General features: G+C 45.4%; 1 protein-coding gene across 4 annotated transcripts in view; it reads right to left on the bottom strand.

Annotated features, from left to right (window-relative positions):
* Positions 1–21107, bottom strand: part of CLIP4 (CAP-Gly domain containing linker protein family member 4) — a 370258-nt gene that overhangs the window by 3886 nt on the left and 345265 nt on the right. For all 4 annotated transcript variants that reach the window (XM_078647520.1, XM_078647522.1, XM_078647519.1 and 1 more), the window contains one exon: positions 18777–18852. In XM_078647520.1, the coding sequence (XP_078503646.1) occupies positions 18777–18852 (76 nt within the window). The remainder of the gene's footprint in view (positions 1–18776; positions 18853–21107) is intronic.

The following is a 21107-nucleotide window of genomic DNA, read 5'->3' as shown; positions in this document are numbered from 1 at the left end:
CAGCCCTACAATTTATGATTTTTCTGTAAACAAGGGAAATGGTACTATCTGGCAAGTGACCATCCAATAAGCGGTCCTCTAGAGGGGTCGCCTCCGGTATCTTACCCCCTTCAGGAAATGCAGACATCAAGACCTGAGCATAACGAAAAAATTCCGTTCCACTCAGCTCGTATTCAGCCTGAAGGGCTGCAAACGACTTAATCTGTCCCTTCCCCCAGAGGTCCCCCACTTTAGAAATGCCAATAAGGTCCCATTTGTCAAAGCCCTTAGTGTTCCAGAGTCTGCCAAGCTTCTCAGAACTGAAAAGGGGGGTCGCTAAAGTTAAACAATCTTTGTATCCAAGTGAAGCAGTGGCATTATGCCACATGCGTACCGCCGCCCAGGTCGGCCCAGTCAAATTCCTCTCCACTGACCTCGTATATAGTGCTCTATTGTAATTGCCGCCGGGAAGTATCCACCTATCCATGGCAAAGCCGGGATCCGAGTCGGTCCCGTATGTACCATGATTGATAGCCCCCAGTTGCGAAGCCCAATAATATTGTTTCATGTCCGGGAGGGCGACTCCCCCATCGTACCATGGGAGCGTCAGTTTGGCAAACGATATACGCGGTCTACCATCCCACAACAACTTCCTTTGTAAACCTTCTATCTCACGAAAATAGCTAGCCGGGACTATATCAAGAGTATTCTGGAGGGGGTAAAGAAAACGAGGGAGCGACATCATCTTAAAAAGCCCCAGCAGAGAGAGTGGGAGCTTTCGCCAACTCGCTACGTCACGCTTCAATCGAGCCAAGGGAGGGGGAAGGTTTTTTTCATATCTGACCACGGGATCTCCTGAGATGTATATCCCAAGATATGTGAATCCCTCCGTAGGGACCAGTCCCGAGTTTCTACCGTAAGAAGCTGAAACATCACACAGCACAATCAACGATTTCCTGGGGGAAGTCAAATAAAGCAGTATATCGTCCGCATACAAAGAGATGCGGTCTTCAAATTGCGGCGACCAACGAATACCCTTAAGCGAGGGCTCCCAGCGAAGCCAAGCAGCAAGAGGCTCGAGGGCAAGTGAAAACAAGAGCGGAGAGAGCGGGCAGCCCTGTCGAGTGCCCCGCCCGGACAAAATAGCGCCAAGACACGACCGTTAACAACAACCTGGGCGAAGAGCTCCATATAGAGAAGACGCACCCAGTCGACAAAGATCGGACCAAAACCAAATTTAGCCAATACCGCCCACAAATAAGGCCATTCCACAGTATCAAAAGCCATCGTGGCATCCAACGACGCCAAAACGGCCGGCTCACACAGGTGGAGGCCCTCGCGAGAACCCCGTGTAGACGCCTAAGATTCAGCGCCGTGTTCCTATGTGGGATGAAGCCCGATTTGTCCGGATGAACAAGCTCACTGATGACCTTAATCAATCTATTCGCCAGTACTTTTGCCAAAATCTTGGGTTCCGAATTCAACAACGAGATAGGCCGATAGGAGGTACATCTGTTTCTAGGCTTCCCTTCCTTAGGAATCAACACTATAGAAGCAATTCTCTGATCTCGCGGGAGAAGATGGCACTCTCGGGACTCCAGGAACATGTCACACAAATAAGGGGCGATCTTATCTGGTCCAAGTTTATAAAGCTCAATGGGGAGACCATTGGGCCCTGTTGCTTTGCTGGCATTTAGAGAACGCACAGCTAGGGCTACGGATGAGGTATCAGCTGTAATCCCACTGTCCATGAGGTCACGATCCTCTACGGTTAGGCACGGGAGTGCTATATCCCGCAACAATAGACAAGAGTCGCTTTCCGCCCTATCCGACACCGAAGAGTACACAGCACGGAAGTGGTCAGCAAAGCAGTCTACTATCCCCTGTGGTTCAGTAATTAGAGCACCAGCCTCCGTCTCAATCTCAGGGACAACTCGATTGGCTCTATCGTTTTTAGCAAGCCAGGCTATTAATTTACCAGCCTTATCGCCGACATCATAAAGGCGCCCTTGCTGTTCCCTACTCAGGGCCCTCGCCTCGTCCGTAACCAATGTCTTGTATTCAAGCTGCTTTAGCTACAACAGGTGAAGTCTGGCGCGGGTCACCTCGTTCTCTAGGTCTCTAAGGCCACTATCTCGCCCTCAACCCTCGCAACATCGGCCTCTTTTTGTTTTTTGGCGCCGGAAATGAGGGACAGGGCCTGACCCCGGAGTACCGTCTTAAAAGCCTCCCATAGTGAGACCGACGAAGAAACCGAGCCCACATTATCCTGAAAGTAATAGTCCAGCATCTTTAGCAATTCGTTACGAATCTTGGGGTTCTGTAAATACCAAGGGTTAATGGGCGCTATTCTGCGACACGAGCCAGAAGCCAGACCGAGTCTAAGTCAAAGTGGGGAGTGATGAGAAATGCCTCTAGCCAATTGCTTGATCTCAGCTACATACGAAGCCTGAGCCGCCGGGACAAAAACATAGTCGATCCTCGAAAGACTACCATGGGCGCCAGAGTGGAAGGTATACTGTAGCTGGTCAGAGTAGAGTAACCTCCAACAATCCACCAGGCCCATTGTTTCAATAAAGTCCGGCAGCCAGCCCTGAGCCTTTCTAATATCCCTGGGCGGGTACCTATCTAACACGCCCGAGACCACGGCATTAAAATCACCACCCAGAACAAGAAAAACCCCAGGAAGATCCAGTATCATCCTTCCCAAGTCAGCAAAAGTCGTGGATTGGAGGCCCGGGGGAACATAAATCGATACAAGAGACAAGATACGACCCTCCCAGCGCCCGGACACCGCCACATAGCGCCCCCTGTCGTCCAGCACCATAGATTCCACCTCAAACGGGAGAGAGTTTCTAAGGAGAACCCGAACCCCACGGGACCCAGTTGTAAACCCTGCATGAGCCACCAGTCGATAACCCTTCCTATTCATCGCTTTTCAAGTATTCCCTACCAAGTGGGTTTCTTGAAGCAGCACCTCATCAGGCGAATGTCGTTTAAGTAGTTGCAACACAACACTGCGCTTGATTTTATCCCCCAACCCGTTCACATTCCAGCTCATCACCCTCAATCCCCTACCCCCCATCATGAAAGAGAAAAAGGACCCAACCCCCCATCAACCCCCCATCAAGTCCAGCACAACAGCAGAACATTCTCGTGATAAGGTGCCTTGCCAAAACAGAAACCAAACAAAACAAAGACCCAACAATCCCCCACCGCCCCCCAAACAACCCGTTACAACACCCCCCACCCTGCACCCCTGCTTACGACTATAGAGCCTCCCCAACTCGCAGTGTGCCTGTCGCCCCCACATCTAAACTAACACTACAAAAAGTAGATACGAGGAGGAGAGAGACCCACCGAGAGCTCGTAGGCCCCAACATTTGCATGCTTCAGTAAAAAAGTAAAAGAACCAATGCAATAATCATATCCCCGGTGACCCCGGATACCCGAACCACAGCAATCCTTCCTGCTCCTGCGAGCCTCCCTCTGCACCACCACTCTGTCTCTCAGGGTCCTGCTGGGCTGCGAGAGTGTCCAACCAGTCAGCCGCGTGCTCCGGCCTCTCAAAAAAGTAAGCGCGCTCTTCATGCTCAACTCTCAACTTCGCCGGATACAACATAGCGTACTTGAGTCCCATGTCCCGGAGTCTCCTTTTCACCCCCAGAAAGCTCTGTCTGTTTTTGGACCGCTTGAGTAAAATCTGGAAAGGCACTGATGGCCGCATTTTCATACTTCAAGGGTCCACCCTCTCTAGAAGCCTGAAGGATGGCATCTCTGTCTCTGAAGTTGAATATTCGGCCTATTATGGGTCTAGGCGGGGCGCCCACACGCTGCTTTCCTCCAGGGAGCCTGTGCGCCCTCTCGACAGCAAAGAATTTACTCAGGCCTTTAGGTTTGAGGTGATTAACAACCAAGTCCTCGACAAAGAGATCCGTAGCTTGATCCTCCGCTTTCTCCGGCACACCGATAATGTGTACATTGTTCCTCCGGGCCCTTCCCTCAAAGTCCTCCAGGCGACGGACCACCAGGTCATTTGAGGCCCTCAGGTTGCAGACCTCAGTTTGTAATTCTGTGACGTCATCTGTGAGGCTCGACGTTTTAATGTCCAACGACTTTACTTTTTCACTCGTTTTTGTGAGGTCCGCTCGAATCAAATTCACCTCGATAGACACCGTGTCCAATTTATGAGCCAGGGTCTCCAGTTGCTGTCCAAGTGCGGACCTACTCCCATCAATGGCGGCCATCACATCCTGCAACGTAGGCTCAGCCATGGAGGCAAGGGAATCCTTCGCCTCATCTTGCAATTTACTTGGCCCACTTGGCGATCCCTTAACCTGGGCGTACCGGTCCACAACGTTCAACTGGGTGTACCCCCCCCGTCTGGTGGTCTTCAATTTCTGTTTCTCCCCCTCCGGCTTGTTAGCCATTGCCGAACGACTTAAAATTGTGGTTCAAGGCAGGGGTGGGGTCTCCAACACAGGTCCCACCATCGATCGCCAAGGCCGATCTCCAGGACCCAGGTCCCGTAGGGCACCCCAGAAGCAATATGAGAGCGCACCACACCGTTCAGGGACAACGTACAAGATAGTGTCACGATCGGGTCACCAACGATGGCCGATCCGTCCCTAGGTACCACAGGCAAGGGGTCGCCACGGTGGGGGCCGTGCAGATCCGCCAGCTCACACACTGCAATGAAAGTGCTGCACAATGGCACCGGAGTGCGAAAGCCCTCTACAGCCGAAAGTGAAAGTGAAAGTAAAGTGGGACCGCCACTTCCGGTAGATGCTGCCGTTGTTGTTGAATTGCACCCCGGGCACTCTGCCAACCCAAGCGCCGGACATCCGTGAGATGGAGGCTTCAAACCTCGCAACTTAGGCATCCGGGGTCCGATCGGGATACTGGAAACGGCGTTCGGTTCACCAGCGGTTCATCCACACGATGCACTCAACCGCAATCAGGATCAATGACAGGATATATTCGAGGGGTTACGAGGGTCTCGGGGGCCCTGTGCTCACGCGGCCATCTTGGACGCGCGCGAAGCTCCTCCCCCTTTTTTGCTTTTAAGGACTAATCTGCCAAGGACATTTTCAAAGACTTTTACTGCATTAAAAAGCAAATACACTCTAAAGGTTTAACAAAACAAGCAATGGAAAGGAAGTGGGGTATCCCATGAATAAGCTTGTTATAATTATGCATAAAGAGAAAAGAAGTATTTCTAGTTTGTGTAAAACATTTGGACCAAGTTCCTATAAGATATACAAACCAGGTCTGGAGTAACTCGACTATTCTGATATGCTTAAATGTAGCTACTCTTTGCATTTAAAGAAATGTAAGAACCTTCGGGACCTGCTAAGAAACTTTCATTGATTTCGAAAGATCAGAGAAGTGAAACTGCAGTGTATGTTAGCCCACGTTATGCACTAAAGAGTTTGAGTATAATGACTGGCTAGAAAATTCTTTTTCACATTGTTTCAGTAGGAACATAATATATGGCATAGCGTAGTATGGTCGAACAATTATATATTGGGTGATCATTCAAGAAGTGAGAAAGATAGTGATGCAGCACAAATCACCGTTTAGGTGCAACACACCAGTGGCACAATGGTAGTACACTGGAGCGAACAAACACAAAACAGATGTAGTTAAATGTATGGTACTATTAACTAGACTGAAGAGGTGGCAATACAAATGCAAAGCTTGCTAATAGGAAGCAATGTTGATATAAAACAATGGCCTCAGTCAAATAGATGAATTACAGAGCTTCCTGTGAACCATGCTATATGAAATTCGGAAACCAATGATATCAACACAGAAAATCAAACCCTCAGCAGCCATGTGCATTAAAAGCAGGGAGAACAAGTATAATCACAGAATGAAGACACTGGAAGAAATGTTGTGTGGACAAATTGGGCATTAAAAAAAAGTGTATACATGCTTAATTATATCTGAAAGAGCAATTTACGACTGCCATGCAATTAAAATTACATAACAAATGCGAACTGCAGCGTTACCACTATAAAGAAGAAAACAAAGGAAAAAGGGTTTCAGCAGTCTACATTAGACTGTCCCAAAACATCCAGTACAGCTACAAACGAAATCGCCAAGGAAGCACAAGGTCTAAGCATAGCTCGAGCAGGGGAGAAAGAGATTTCAAGTCTATCAGAATCACCACTTCCACAGGAAATTACCCTGGTAACTATATATGAAAACATGATGGGCCATAGAGCCGAGAGTAAAGCCAAAATTGTTTGTGTACAAGTTACCTGCAGCAAGGTAAAAAAACGCAGTGCGGCGGGCGATAAAATTAGGAGCTGAAACTGCAGATAGAGTTACGGAAGCAGAGGCACGAATATCTGCTCTCGAGGACTATGCTGCTGCACAGAAAGAGGAGTTGAAATGTATCAAGGCCCATCGCGACGACTTGAGTTATAAATTATATGAACTTGAAAACCATTCCCGCAGGAACAATTTGCGCTTCTTTGGGGTCCCTGAGGGATTGGAAGGCTCTAACGCTCGCAAGTTAATCGCCGAACTTTTGAAAGAAGCCTTCCCGGAGCTGACAACCTGGGACTGGACTCGGGAAATTCAAAGGGCACATAGGTTTCCGTTTAATGGGAGAAAAGCCCGTCAAGGAGAAGAGAGCCTTCCTAGGGCGATATTAGTCTGCTTTAACAACGTCCTAGCCCGTGAAGATATTTATGCTTTGGCAAGACCAGATAGGAAAGCAACAGCCAAGGGTTGTAACTTTTTTGTCAGACCGGATTTCTGTCAGGCCACAGTCTCTAAGAGGTGGCATTTCCGGCAACTTATACCGGATTTCCAAAAGAAGGGGGCTGTGGTGTATTTACAGAATCCAGCGAAACTTAAAGTTATGTCGAAAGGCCAAACTACGTTTTTTTTGTCAGAGATCCAGGCAAAAGAATTTTTGGAAAATTTGTAGGGGGCGGGGGCGCAGGTAAAAGTCTGGAACAATGTCGAACGAAAGGGGCCTAGATTAGGGCTGTGGTCTGTTTATTTTTGGATTTGGCTGTTCTATTTTTTTTTCAGGTTCTTTTTTAAGACGATGTTTAGGTCTTAGGGGATGGAGGAGATAGGGACATGGCACTATCATTACAGGGACAGATGGTCCCTGGGCCTCATATGTTGGGAAGGATGGGTCGGGGGAGGGGAGGGTGGGGTAGAAAGAAAGGGGGGGTATGGGCGGGGCATGGGTTTCTGGTGGTGGAGGGGTGAAAACGGCAGCAACAGGTAATTTAGATCTGTTTTTTAAGTATATAATACATGCTGAGGCTAAGAAACGAGATACTGTTATAAAAAACAAGAGAAACCCAAAAGGAATTGCACTAGGGTCCTTGGGCGGTAGTTTATTATGAAAAACAGTGGACCCTAGTTTATCAGGATCATGTAAATGATAGGCATACACTAAATAGTACGTATGTCCTTTGTCCAGCCGGACAGGATTTTATTAGTTTCAGTGTTTTGCACTAGTTCATATAATCAACATTTATACACAAGTGGGCACAACCCGTGACCCACAGACGACAAGACACAACAAGAGGAAAAAGATTATATAAGAGCGCACAAGGCGGTCTGTACTAGTATTCAGTTTTACAAACTTGGTTTCGTTTTAACACACCATTTTAAGTAACGTTATGTGACATTATTAAGTACATATGGTGCTCTTTGGTCAATAGACCAAAGAGCTTCATATGTACTTAATAATCAAAATCCATCATTGTTTTGGGGAAAATTACGATTTTTGAAGCGATTAAACATCGGCACAAAATAGGGCCCTTATATCAGTTACTTTTGGAAAATGTAGAAGATGATTTAGAAGCTAGAGCTGTTAAATGGCAGAATAAATTGAACGTTCAACGTGTTAACTTGGAGAGAAGCATTGTAATTGCCGGTAAAGTTTTGTTGAACGGGCGATTGATGAGTCAACATTTTATGTCAGTTTTTGAGCTATATTATACACCAGGGAAATTGGCCAAATGGAGTTCAGGGCGGGGGACAAACTGTAATCGGTGCAGCCATCACGCAGCAGATGCTGCCCACATGTTTTTTCTGTGCCCGAAATTGGGTCAATTTATAGCTGATGTAGAGTGTTTTTTCTCTGCAAGTTTTATGCATTTCAATTAAATTAACAGCACCGTTGGTTATTTTTGGTTTTGATGAGAATATGGTTCACCAGGGCCTTGAGGCGGATGAAGGATTCATTTTTATTTGTATGTCCGTATATCGCTCATGTATTACCTCTCGTTGGCTTGATGAGGAACCACCTAATCTTATTAAGTGGCAAACTAAACTCTTGTCTATGTATCATCTTGAAACTGCACTATATAAAAGGAAGGGTATTAGAAAGAAAACTTTTGGATGTAATTTATGGTCCCCAATCGTTAATTGGATAGGAAATTAATGTTAACAGTGGAACTGTTAAGATATTCAGTAATATGTATGGATGTTTATCATTTTTTCTGTTTTGTCACTCTTTCATGTGTTTTTTCTTTCTGTAACATTGCTGGTTTTTCTCCTTTTTGCTGCTGCCATAAATCTCAATAAAAAAAAAAAAACAAACAAAGGCGAACTGCGGTCTGCGCCATTAAATATTATTAAACAGATTAGATCACAGTCTGTAAACTAAGATAACAAATGTTGGCGGATAACCTCTTCTAAATACGCTTAGTATTGTGTAGTACTTTTAATACCTATGTCCAATGTTCTTGACCTTTGCTACCACCACAGGCACAGTTTGAGCAAAGACTTTATGGGACAAAACACAGGACTCAAATGGCATGTACATCACACAAACACAGCTTCAAGCTGGCCTGGGCAATTTATTTCAGAATAGAGCCGAGTTGTAAGACCTTGGTTGTTTCCTTCATGAACACAGTAACACCACAAAGATGTTTTTCAAAAGAACAAACATATAAATAGAGTGTATGGATAAACACCGTTGATGCATGTCATTGTGCAAGGCTATGATGTAAATAAGTGATTTAGCTGCTGTGTGCACTAGAATTACAAAGATGGAGCCAGTAGTATAGAACACACACATAGGACACAAGGCCAAATGTGGATGTAGATACCAATGGTGGCGGCACCTAAAGCTTAAATCCCAGAGAGAAACAGTGCGCTTTCTTTTAAAAACTGAGATGGGTAGCGCAAGACAATAGAGGAGCAAAGCCAGCTAATGGGCCTTAATGGCACCAGGAGACATGGACATATCTGGCAAGCTACAGTTTATCCGATTTAGCCTTTCCACCAGGTATATTATACTGACTGTCTTTGGAAAATAGAGGTTTCCAAGTCAGGGAGGGACCCTGCATGTCACCCATCAGCTTAAATGTGGAATACCCCAGGGGTTTTCCTTGAGCCCTACTCTTTTCAATATATATCCAGTGACCAAGGGCTGCACAAGCTTGAAACGCGTATGGATTGAAATGCCTTGCTTCTTGAAGATTCCGTTTCTACTGCCATCTGGATGAATAAAAGGTCGAAAAACGCTGCTGTGGGTGCCTTAATTGCAGGGGAGTTTCGTATGGAATATATATATATATATATATATATATATATATATATATATATATATATATATATATATATATATATATATATATATATATGTCTGAGCAAAGCCCTGGAGCTATAGAGGAGCACTCGATGCTGTCCCTGGCTTGAAGCAGCCTGTGTTTGCCTCGCTGTTGTTTGTTTCCTGCGCATCTTCCCTCATGAATTAAACCCTTTCCGACGCGTTTCGAGGCTGGAACGCCCCGTAATCATGGAGTGGGTCACAAAGTCGTCAGACTGCAGCGCTGTATTTAAACCTTTTATTGGTTGAATGTATCCTCCCTCAGTGGGCGTGGCACATTCTGGACGCATTGGATGCTGGAAGTTGAAGTCCTATGCAGCGCTGCTCAGTGTTTGCCTTAAGTAGGTTCTGACTGTTCGTGACAATATTGCACATTTTCGTTTGTACCTTAAGTAGGCGGGAATGTCCAGGCATGCAAACATTTAGCTCCCAAGGGACAGCATGCTGATGCTGACAGGAGAAGTTCCTATCCATCGCCGTTTTCATTTTGATCTTGGGTGATCTCGATGAAGCTGGTGCCGACCTCTCACGGCCAGGAGCCGTGTGAAAAATGTCTGAGCAAAGCCCTGGAGCTATAGAGGAGCACTCGATGCTGTCCCTGGCTTGAAGCAGCCTGTGTTTGCCTCGCTGTTGTTTGTTTCCTGCGCATCTTCCCTCATGAATTAAACCCTTTCCGACGCGTTTCGAGGCTGGAACGCCCCGTAATCATGGAGTGGGTCACAAAGTCGTCAGACTGCAGCGCTGTATTTAAACCTTTTATTGGTTGAATGTATCCTCCCTCAGTGGGCGTGGCACATTCTGGACGCATTGGATGCTGGAAGTTGAAGTCCTATGCAGCGCTGCTCAGTGTTTGCCTTAAGTAGGTTCTGACTGTTCGTGACAATATTGCACATTTTCGTTTGTACCTTAAGTAGGCGGGAATGTCCAGGCATGCAAACATTTAGCTCCCAAGGGACAGCATGCTGATGCTGACAGGAGAAGTTCCTATCCATCGCCGTTTTCATTTTGATCTTGGGTGATCTCGATGAAGCTGGTGCCGACCTCTCACGGCCAGGAGCCGTGTGAAAAATGTCTGAGCAAAGCCCTGGAGCTATAGAGGAGCACTCGATGCTGTCCCTGGCTTGAAGCAGCCTGTGTTTGCCTCGCTGTTGTTTGTTTCCTGCGCATCTTCCCTCATGAATTAAACCCTTTCCGACGCGTTTCGAGGCTGGAACGCCCCGTAATCATGGAGTGGGTCACAAAGTCGTCAGACTGCAGCGCTGTATTTAAACCTTTTATTGGTTGAATGTATCCTCCCTCAGTGGGCGTGGCACATTCTGGACGCATTGGATGCTGGAAGTTGAAGTCCTATGCAGCGCTGCTCAGTGTTTGCCTTAAGTAGGTTCTGACTGTTCGTGACAATATTGCACATTTTCGTTTGTACCTTAAGTAGGCGGGAATGTCCAGGCATGCAAACATTTAGCTCCCAAGGGACAGCATGCTGATGCTGACAGGAGAAGTTCCTATCCATCGCCGTTTTCATTTTGATCTTGGGTGATCTCGATGAAGCTGGTGCCGACCTCTCACGGCCAGGAGCCGTGTGAAAAATGTCTGAGCAAAGCCCTGGAGCTATAGAGGAGCACTCGATGCTGTCCCTGGCTTGAAGCAGCCTGTGTTTGCCTCGCTGTTGTTTGTTTCCTGCGCATCTTCCCTCATGAATTAAACCCTTTCCGACGCGTTTCGAGGCTGGAACGCCCCGTAATCATGGAGTGGGTCACAAAGTCGTCAGACTGCAGCGCTGTATTTAAACCTTTTATTGGTTGAATGTATCCTCCCTCAGTGGGCGTGGCACATTCTGGACGCATTGGATGCTGGAAGTTGAAGTCCTATGCAGCGCTGCTCAGTGTTTGCCTTAAGTAGGTTCTGACTGTTCGTGACAATATTGCACATTTTCGTTTGTACCTTAAGTAGGCGGGAATGTCCAGGCATGCAAACATTTAGCTCCCAAGGGACAGCATGCTGATGCTGACAGGAGAAGTTCCTATCCATCGCCGTTTTCATTTTGATCTTGGGTGATCTCGATGAAGCTGGTGCCGACCTCTCACGGCCAGGAGCCGTGTGAAAAATGTCTGAGCAAAGCCCTGGAGCTATAGAGGAGCACTCGATGCTGTCCCTGGCTTGAAGCAGCCTGTGTTTGCCTCGCTGTTGTTTGTTTCCTGCGCATCTTCCCTCATGAATTAAACCCTTTCCGACGCGTTTCGAGGCTGGAACGCCCCGTAATCATGGAGTGGGTCACAAAGTCGTCAGACTGCAGCGCTGTATTTAAACCTTTTATTGGTTGAATGTATCCTCCCTCAGTGGGCGTGGCACATTCTGGACGCATTGGATGCTGGAAGTTGAAGTCCTATGCAGCGCTGCTCAGTGTTTGCCTTAAGTAGGTTCTGACTGTTCGTGACAATATTGCACATTTTCGTTTGTACCTTAAGTAGGCGGGAATGTCCAGGCATGCAAACATTTAGCTCCCAAGGGACAGCATGCTGATGCTGACAGGAGAAGTTCCTATCCATCGCCGTTTTCATTTTGATCTTGGGTGATCTCGATGAAGCTGGTGCCGACCTCTCACGGCCAGGAGCCGTGTGAAAAATGTCTGAGCAAAGCCCTGGAGCTATAGAGGAGCACTCGATGCTGTCCCTGGCTTGAAGCAGCCTGTGTTTGCCTCGCTGTTGTTTGTTTCCTGCGCATCTTCCCTCATGAATTAAACCCTTTCCGACGCGTTTCGAGGCTGGAACGCCCCGTAATCATGGAGTGGGTCACAAAGTCGTCAGACTGCAGCGCTGTATTTAAACCTTTTATTGGTTGAATGTATCCTCCCTCAGTGGGCGTGGCACATTCTGGACGCATTGGATGCTGGAAGTTGAAGTCCTATGCAGCGCTGCTCAGTGTTTGCCTTAAGTAGGTTCTGACTGTTCGTGACAATATTGCACATTTTCGTTTGTACCTTAAGTAGGCGGGAATGTCCAGGCATGCAAACATTTAGCTCCCAAGGGACAGCATGCTGATGCTGACAGGAGAAGTTCCTATCCATCGCCGTTTTCATTTTGATCTTGGGTGATCTCGATGAAGCTGGTGCCGACCTCTCACGGCCAGGAGCGTGTGAAAAATGTCTGAGCAAAGCCCTGGAGCTATAGAGGAGCACTCGATGCTGTCCCTGGCTTGAAGCAGCCTGTGTTTGCCTCGCTGTTGTTTGTTTCCTGCGCATCTTCCCTCATGAATTAAACCCTTTCCGACGCGTTTCGAGGCTGGAACGCCCCGTAATCATGGAGTGGGTCACAAAGTCGTCAGACTGCAGCGCTGTATTTAAACCTTTTATTGGTTGAATGTATCCTCCCTCAGTGGGCGTGGCACATTCTGGACGCATTGGATGCTGGAAGTTGAAGTCCTATGCAGCGCTGCTCAGTGTTTGCCTTAAGTAGGTTCTATATATATGCACCCCTTAGCTGACATAATTTGCTCAACAGATTTTACAATGGTCTCATACGTAGAAGACACCCAAACTGTTGTCTCCCTTGCCTCTAACATTAGACAAACGGAGGCCAATTTAGCAGGTACACACGTGGATGTACAACAGTCGCCCGAAACTAAATGGCGACAAGGCAAAGGTTATGTTGGTCGGAAACCATCCCTCTCTCTGGTGTAATTTTTCCTAGCCCACATGGCTGGGCGATCGTCCTTCTCCAAAAGAGGAAGTTAAGAGCTTGGAAGTATTGCTTCTTAAAGACCTCACAATGGCAGCACAGGCCAGGAAAGTGGCGGGGACATGCTTTGGTCTCTTAAGAGACTTCAGGAAGACACTTAAATGTGCTTCCTATCATTTTGTCACGCCTGGGTTATGGCAATTCACTTTATCTTTAGAGCCCTATGTAGGGCACCATAAAGCCGCAGGTCATACACAATGCCGCAGCTAGAATCTTGCTGAATATCCCCACATCACATTCAGCATGACTGGCACTAGCTAGCGTTTATTGGTTCCCAGTGAGGAAGAGAATCAAGTGTAATACTTTCTGTATTGTTAATAAAGTAAAACACGCTCAGAGACCACATATTCTGAAGCAATTCATTGATCCCCACCACTAAGCACGTGACCTAGGGTCAAATAACCCATTTCTTCTGGCCATGCCAAGAATAAAAAAGCCCAGAAGCGGAGGCCGTTTCTTTGCTTACCTGGCACCCAGGTTTTGGAACTCCTTACCTCTCTGTCTAAGATCCAATCATAATTTGCTAGCAGGACAGCGATTCCCGATGCTCATCTTCGCTGATGACACCCTCCTCCTTTCTCGGACACGCTGCGGGTTACAGCGGGCGTTGGACCGTTTCGAGGAGTTCTGTGTCATCAGCGACCTCAAGGTGAACGTTGGGAAAACCAAGCTTATGGTACTAACAAAGAACCGCCCTGTCCGGTGTACAGTTAGTATGGGTGGTGTTAAATTGGATCAAGTGGAGAACATGGTATATCTGGGGGTTACCCTAGACAGCCGCTTGGGATGGAAAGCTCAAGTTGGAGCACAACATCTAAAGCTTGCCCGCCTTACCGGCTGTCTATTAAATGAACAAAAAAGATCCATCACCAAGCGGGTTTCCCCGGCACTTAAGATCTATGACGCCAAAATTAACCCAGCAATTTTATATGGTGCAGATCTGTGGGGATATATGGATCTTACGGGTTTGTTTAAAATACAATGTAAATTTCTGCGTAACCTGGTGGGCCTGCCACCGTCATCCCCTTCTATCCCTCTATGCCTGGACATGGGTTTCCCCCCGATTAATGAGATGGCTAGATTTAGATTGGTTGCCTTCTGGAGGCGTCTGTGGACAACTCCTGAACTTACCCTATTTGCTAATGAGGTAGCTGAAGTTAGGTCACTTGGGGGTTCAGGAAAAATCAAATGGTTTAAAATGGTAAAATCCACCCTGACGGATATGGGGCTAGAGCAGCTTTGGACATCCCCTACTACTAGCACTTTTCCATCCAAACTAGCCTTTAAAGAACAGTACTGGGCTACGATTCGTCAGACTAGAGTCAATGCCTCAAGCTCCACCAATCTCACGGGTAGGTTCCTGTCCTTCAAGTTAGACCCATCCCGTGAACTCTATTGGGATCTAATTTCCAAAACATTGGACAGGAAACTCTACCATCAGTTTCGGGTGGGTGCCTTACCATTGAATGTATTTACGAAAAATTGGACAACGAGTACTACGGATCATTGTAGATGGTGCCCTGGTCACAAGGAAACAGTAGGACACTTTCTGTTTGCTTGTCCTAGATACTTGGCACCTAGAGACAAATGGTTAAAGCCATTGTTCCAGCGCCTGCCCATAAGAAAATCTCAAGAAGCCATTTGTGTATTAACAACTAACACCTCTGAGTTCATTTCAGTGTGCCTGGCTAAATACCTGGGGTGGGCCTGGATAATAAGGTCGAAACCTTAGTATAACCGTGGTATTGATTATGTAAATGCTCCACCATGATGTATTGAGCATCACAAAAACAGGCTGTCCATTTTTTGCATATGCTATCGAAAGCTGTCTGGAATTTAACTGTAAGCTCCTTCGTTTTTCCTTTTCTTTTTATTGTTGTGTTTTATCTTAGTAATTTTTCTTCAGGTTTGTCTTCTATGTTATTTAATACTAGTTTTATGTAACTAAAGACTATGTATTTTTAAATAAGTAATGTCTGTCAATATTTGTCTTTTATGATTTTTTATGAATCGAAATAAAGACTTTAAAACCTGAAAACCTGGTAAGATTAAGAAATCAACTGAAAGTTTACCTGTTCTCTTGAGTTAGTATGTCATCCCTCAGGTCTCCTGTCAGCACTGGGAAGCCCATGTTTGGGTAGCCATGCGCTTAACAAGATCCAGAAAATAAATAGACGATGGGTTGAGGCCTCTCCCCAAATTGTCTTAGATGCAAATTCTTGCTTTTCACTTTTATTTGTCAAGATTTCCTGTCCTATTTTAAGTGCCTTTTGGATAAATAAATGTATTGGTGTTGATGAATTATTCAAGCATATTTTTTACACAATGTACACATTCATTTGAAAGACAATTTGCAGATATACTGTTGAGCAGGTTTTGCATGGTTAGTGTTGTAATACACATGCACAGCAGGAAAAAAGATACAATACAATAAATTAACTCAGTACTGTGACTAATTCTAAACTATTTAGTAAATTATTAATCTGTTCCTTTCTGGGAATACTTTGATATTTGAAAACCATTATTAGCAGCCAAAAACAGCAGCCATAATTACAAAGGGGCAGACTTATGTGTTTCTGACTCTGAGGTGATTAATTGTGGCACCCAGAAGTTTTCCAGGTTAACCTAATTTATTCATAGGGTCAGAATTCCAGGGGGTAGTTCGTAACGTTTTTCAGGATTTTGATCGTTTTCTTTCATTTTCTTTAACAAGTCTTGAATACCTTTTCTTGTCTTTTCCATTTGTATGTCATTTGCTATATGGCTTATCTCTTCTAAAAACAGGTTTGTACTGTTAAGATAATTATTTCTGAAACTTGCTCTCTGTTGTTTTGTTGCACACAGCTCACAGACACACCATCATTCATGCCAGCCACTGAATGCAAGCCACGAATCCCAATGGGCAAATTCTTTTTAATCATTTGGTTTCCTTTCTTATTAGAAAGTTTAGGAGCCAAGTTATTGCCGATATCGTCCTTGCTGATCTTATCATGGTCACGTCTCTGACCCCCTTAAAGCCGGCCACTCAGGAGCCCTGCAGCATGCTTGTGTGACAAACCCAATGTGCAAATAGGCTGTGGACAACACCAACAGTGTTATTTATTAATTTGTAGAGCGCATTTGCGCCAGAGGCATCCTGGAGCTAGTACCTTACCATCATCATAGGCCAATAACAAACAGAGGGATCAATAACAAAACCTGTAACAAAAACCTGTGACGCAAGAACAGAAGACCATTAACAAACCAGGAACGTTTGTAAACACCTTTAAAATAGTAGTCAGGTAGCAGACACGGCTGGAGCAGAATTTTGGTCCATAGTTGGGGGACAAAGGTTCCAAAGGTCCTCGAAATGCAATGTACTTCCGTGTGGCACTTTAGAGAGCTGGATCACAAGAGGTGCTTTGAAACATGGGGGATAAGATTTAGAAGAAACTTTGGGTCAGTTCCTGGAACGACCAATTCCATAAGGCTTAACACCATAAAATGAACATGTTCTTCGTTTGGAAGCCAGCGCAGGATCACCAGATATTTAACACATGGTCATATTTCCGAAGACAAGGCTCACTGACAGCTCCCTCAGTTGTAATTCCAGTTCACAGCATTACTATGATCCAGCCAGGCAAGAATCAAGGAGCTCACAACTTGAAGGCATTAACCAGATGTACAAAAGGCATGAATTGTTCCAAGTGGGCTGGAGAGGAAACAGGAAGCTCATACATTCAAGACCTGAAGAATTAAGTTCAAGTCAAGTTCAAACCAAATGCCTACTTTTTTGCCTTAACAACATCAATTGGAAACAGTTTTCCAGTACAGTAGGATAAGTCAGTCAAAAATACTTTTATTTGATCTCGTTAAAAATCATAAAAGAGTGGATAAAGCACAATAGTACAAAGATATTTAAAAAATGAGGGTTAAAAGGGTGCAGAAAGATAAAAACACGATGCTGTCATGTACTGAATCATCATCAATGGATAGTACACAAAGTGAACTTTTATAGTCAATGCAATTTTGAGCAGTGCGAGGTGGTGCTGTGAGCAAGGAGACCGGAAATAATGTCAGTGCAAGAGAATAAAAAGGTCCAAGCAGTCTTGACGGAACCGCTCCAGTTCATTCATGTTTGCTGCCTAATTCTTTGGCTGCCATTTTCCAGAACATCATGGCTTTACAAGATAGTTCGATAGAGCAGCCTCCAAGACATTGTATGACTGCGGCTCTGCATGTCCGTAGCTGTTTTTTTATCAGCAGCTCGCGGAGGACCCTTTTCCGAATTTCTAAAAGTAAGGGGCAGATGCATAGGAGATGTAAAAGGCTCTCTTCTCCTTGTCCGCACAACCGGCATTCTTTTGTTAGCCATACTTGTTTCCATTTTGGGGTTAAATCCTTTTGGAAACAGTTTTCCAGTACAGTAGGACAAAGCTCTTGGGACAAGGCCGCCAACTCTTCCCTGATTAACATGAATTTTGTCTTGCTGCCATTAACTAAAGAAAATTGTCTGCATTCCACATTTGGACGGCTGTAAGGCAACTGCAGAGATGACTGATTGTTCCTGAGGGGGCTTGATCAAACTTCAGAAGCAGTTGAGTATCAGTGACGAAAGACAGCGCCTTAAAGCCAAAACTGCAAACAAAACTCACCCAGAATGTTTTTACGTGGATGTTAAATAGAATGAGCAAGAGAGCCGAGCCGTAGGGCACCCCTCTAATCATAGGAATATCTGCTGATCAGAATGGCAGTGTCAAAACAACCTGTGTAAGGCAACTCACAAAGTCCAAAGCTACACCAGCCGTACTGATCCCTTTCCAATGGTCAACTAAGATGGTGTGGTCAACAGCACCAAAAGCTGCTAACAGATCCAGTCATTTCAGGCCGGCTAGCTGCCCCTTGTCCACAGTGGACAGTGCAGTTCCTCAAGAGTTGACACCACGACTGCTTCAAGCTCCTAGATGCTCTGATGAAACACTGCAAACGTAAAGGGAAATACATTCTTCAGAGTTTATGAGACTGCAAAAGTAACATTGCTTTTGGGTAAGTTAATGGATAAGGAATGACGTACAGGAGACTAGTGATGTGATAACATAGGCCAAGGTAGAATCATCAAGGCTAGACACTAGGATTGCCTGAAATCTATGTCTAAGTCTAAAACCCACTTGTGACAAGTCCAGAGCACCAAGTACATCCAAGGTGGCAGACGATCACTAAGCGAGTTGTCGCTCCATAATCTCAGAGAGAGCAGGGTAATCAGTCTTTAGATGGTCACATCACTGGCGTTTAGGCCCACCTTTTCCAGCAGAGAAGTGACCACTGTTTTCGTAAAAGCACCGGGGACCATCTCTTCAGACAGGACACGGTTGATGAAATTGCACAGCGTAATGACAAGACATTGCCACTTTTGCAACTATGCAAGGCTTGTGGTTCTGAGGTCAATCAATTTTTAAAAAGTTCCCCATTTTAAAACTAAGCATGTTTACCTGCCAAAAGAGTTCTTTCTGCTTATTTCCCTCTGTGATGGAGATGCTGATGTTGTACTGAAACTTCGCCGGAAACCTAAATGACAAAGAAAGACAACTGTTCAGTTGACGCGCAAATATGTCGGTCAGTAAAGATGCTCAACTATGCTTATCTGCAATTTTAATTTTAATTCCGCTCATGCAAAACAAATCATTAGCTCCCATGATCCAAAGTTTTGGGCAAGGTCAGACGGTGCTGCACTGACTGGCTCTGTAAGACCTGCTCGTCAGCTCAGCCTGTGATTCCCTGTCAGCGTGGGTCTGAGGAGACCTGCGCTGAATGTGGAGATAGCGGATGGTGGCACATGAGTATCACCCGTTAAACCACTGCTTCCTCGGAACTCTAGAACTTTAAGGATGGTGGTGGATCACCAGTAAGTCCGAGCAAAGACTTTGGATTCCGGTCTTCGCACTGCTTATTTTGATCCAGTGGTTTACGATGCTCGGCACTGGCACTTAATTGCCAACATGGGGTCTTATAACTGTCTGTCACATGGTGGCGCTGTTTGTGTTTTTTAGAGATGAGCACAGCAACAGTTGTTTATTAACCCCTTCGCTGCGGCTGCGATTTTTCCCCTGTGCGGTAAACAAACGAACAGGGCGGGGCCGTGACGAACCCCAGCCGCCATCAGCACACGCCCACCGCGGGGCGTGACGGCTGGGGTTCGTCACCATCATGCGAGGGGTTAATTCCCATGACATTAAAATACCTAATACCGCCCACCCAAGTCATTCTTATAGCTGTGGGGGCCTGGAATAGTCTGAAGTGCCGCACTAGATAGAGTGTGATGTTCGTAGGTGTGTTTGTACGGTCTCCAGCAGTGCTGGCCGGGGCAATGGGTGGTGCAAGCTGCAGAGGCCTCCTGACGACAGCCCTAGCACTTCTACAAATTAATCACCGGGCTCTTCATTGCTCTGACATTAGAGTAATAAGAAACAGGCATCAAAACCTGTGCTCTTAATGACTGCTTCACGTGGAAGCTATGTATAATAATGTAATTACTGAGAGAAAACAAAATAAATGTGATTCCTGGCTCAAACATAGTCACACAGTTGATTCCGAAAACGTTGCCAAGACGACCCAAAGCAAACGATTCATTGTATCCCAATCTCTAGGTATTTTCAATATAGACACAATATGAAAAAAAATTTCAACTTCATAGAATTTATTTGGCTCTCTGATCATACAGATGTTAATGTTTTTTTTTAAAAATCAACAACTTTCTACTTTCCACAAAATCCTTCATAATCTGTCAATGCACGAAGCTTCAGGGAAGAACAAAACACTTGGTCTAAAAACATTCTAGTCCTGCACTCAACACAGAGGCGGTCTGGTTTGGACGTGTGCCTATGGGAAGGGAGTACACCACTGCAGTGGGGGCTCAATCTGATTTAAGACATGGTCAGTCAGCGTCGTATCAAGGGTACTCTGCTATGATGTGATGCCAGCAAGCAAACTGTGCACAAGCCATGGTTAGCTTTCTTTATCTTTAACCACAGCAGGAAGAGCATTGTTCAACAAAGGCTGGTGTGGTGGCCAACCGAGCAGCGGAGAGGAGAAAAACTGAAAAGAAAGGCCAAGAAAGATGAATAGTCTACCGACAACTATGTTTTAGATGTAAACAAACCTGAAGGTGTTGAGTGAAGCTGAACAACCAGCAAATGGTTGATCATAGAAATTGAGGCCAATGACAACAGTCTACGTAGGATTCAGTGCAGAGAACATCCCACTAAAAAGGGGAAACCGACCCCTTCCATAAGTGATGGCTCTTGAGCAACGCTGTTCTTTAATTTTAATGAAACATTTCTTTACACTGCAAACAAACTGTTGCAATATTCTGATGGACTGTTTTTTTATCAATGCGTCGACAATTTTTAAAACAGGAATCTTCAATGCAAATTCACTTTTTACATGTGGCAACTGGTCTACCGCACTTTTTTATTGCATTTGAAATTGGTTAATTTTAATTTGTGAATTTAATTATTTGGATTTATATTTATTTTTATCTCAGTGATTGTTTGAAAGACTGTTTTGTCTAGATAAGGAGATACAATTAAAAAGACCTGATTTCTTCACAAGCTGAAACAGTTCAAACTGAATTTCCATAAATGCTTGGTTCCAGAGTGTAAACATAGGTTGCAGTATAGGTGGCAAAAATATGGCTCAGTGAAATAAGTGCTCACTCTTGACATCTATGTGTGACCCCACAAGGCCAAGTCAATCTTTCATCCTTCCGAGATCAATAAAATGGGCACCATCTATCAGTGCTTAACAGCAAAATAATGTGGTAC

This window comes from Lissotriton helveticus, chromosome 6 (genome assembly GCF_964261635.1).
Source record: "Lissotriton helveticus chromosome 6, aLisHel1.1, whole genome shotgun sequence".
In the NCBI taxonomy this organism is placed as follows: Eukaryota; Metazoa; Chordata; class Amphibia; order Caudata; family Salamandridae; genus Lissotriton; species Lissotriton helveticus.
Note: the sequence above shows the minus strand (reverse complement) of the source record. Positions and strands in the feature narration are given on the sequence as shown.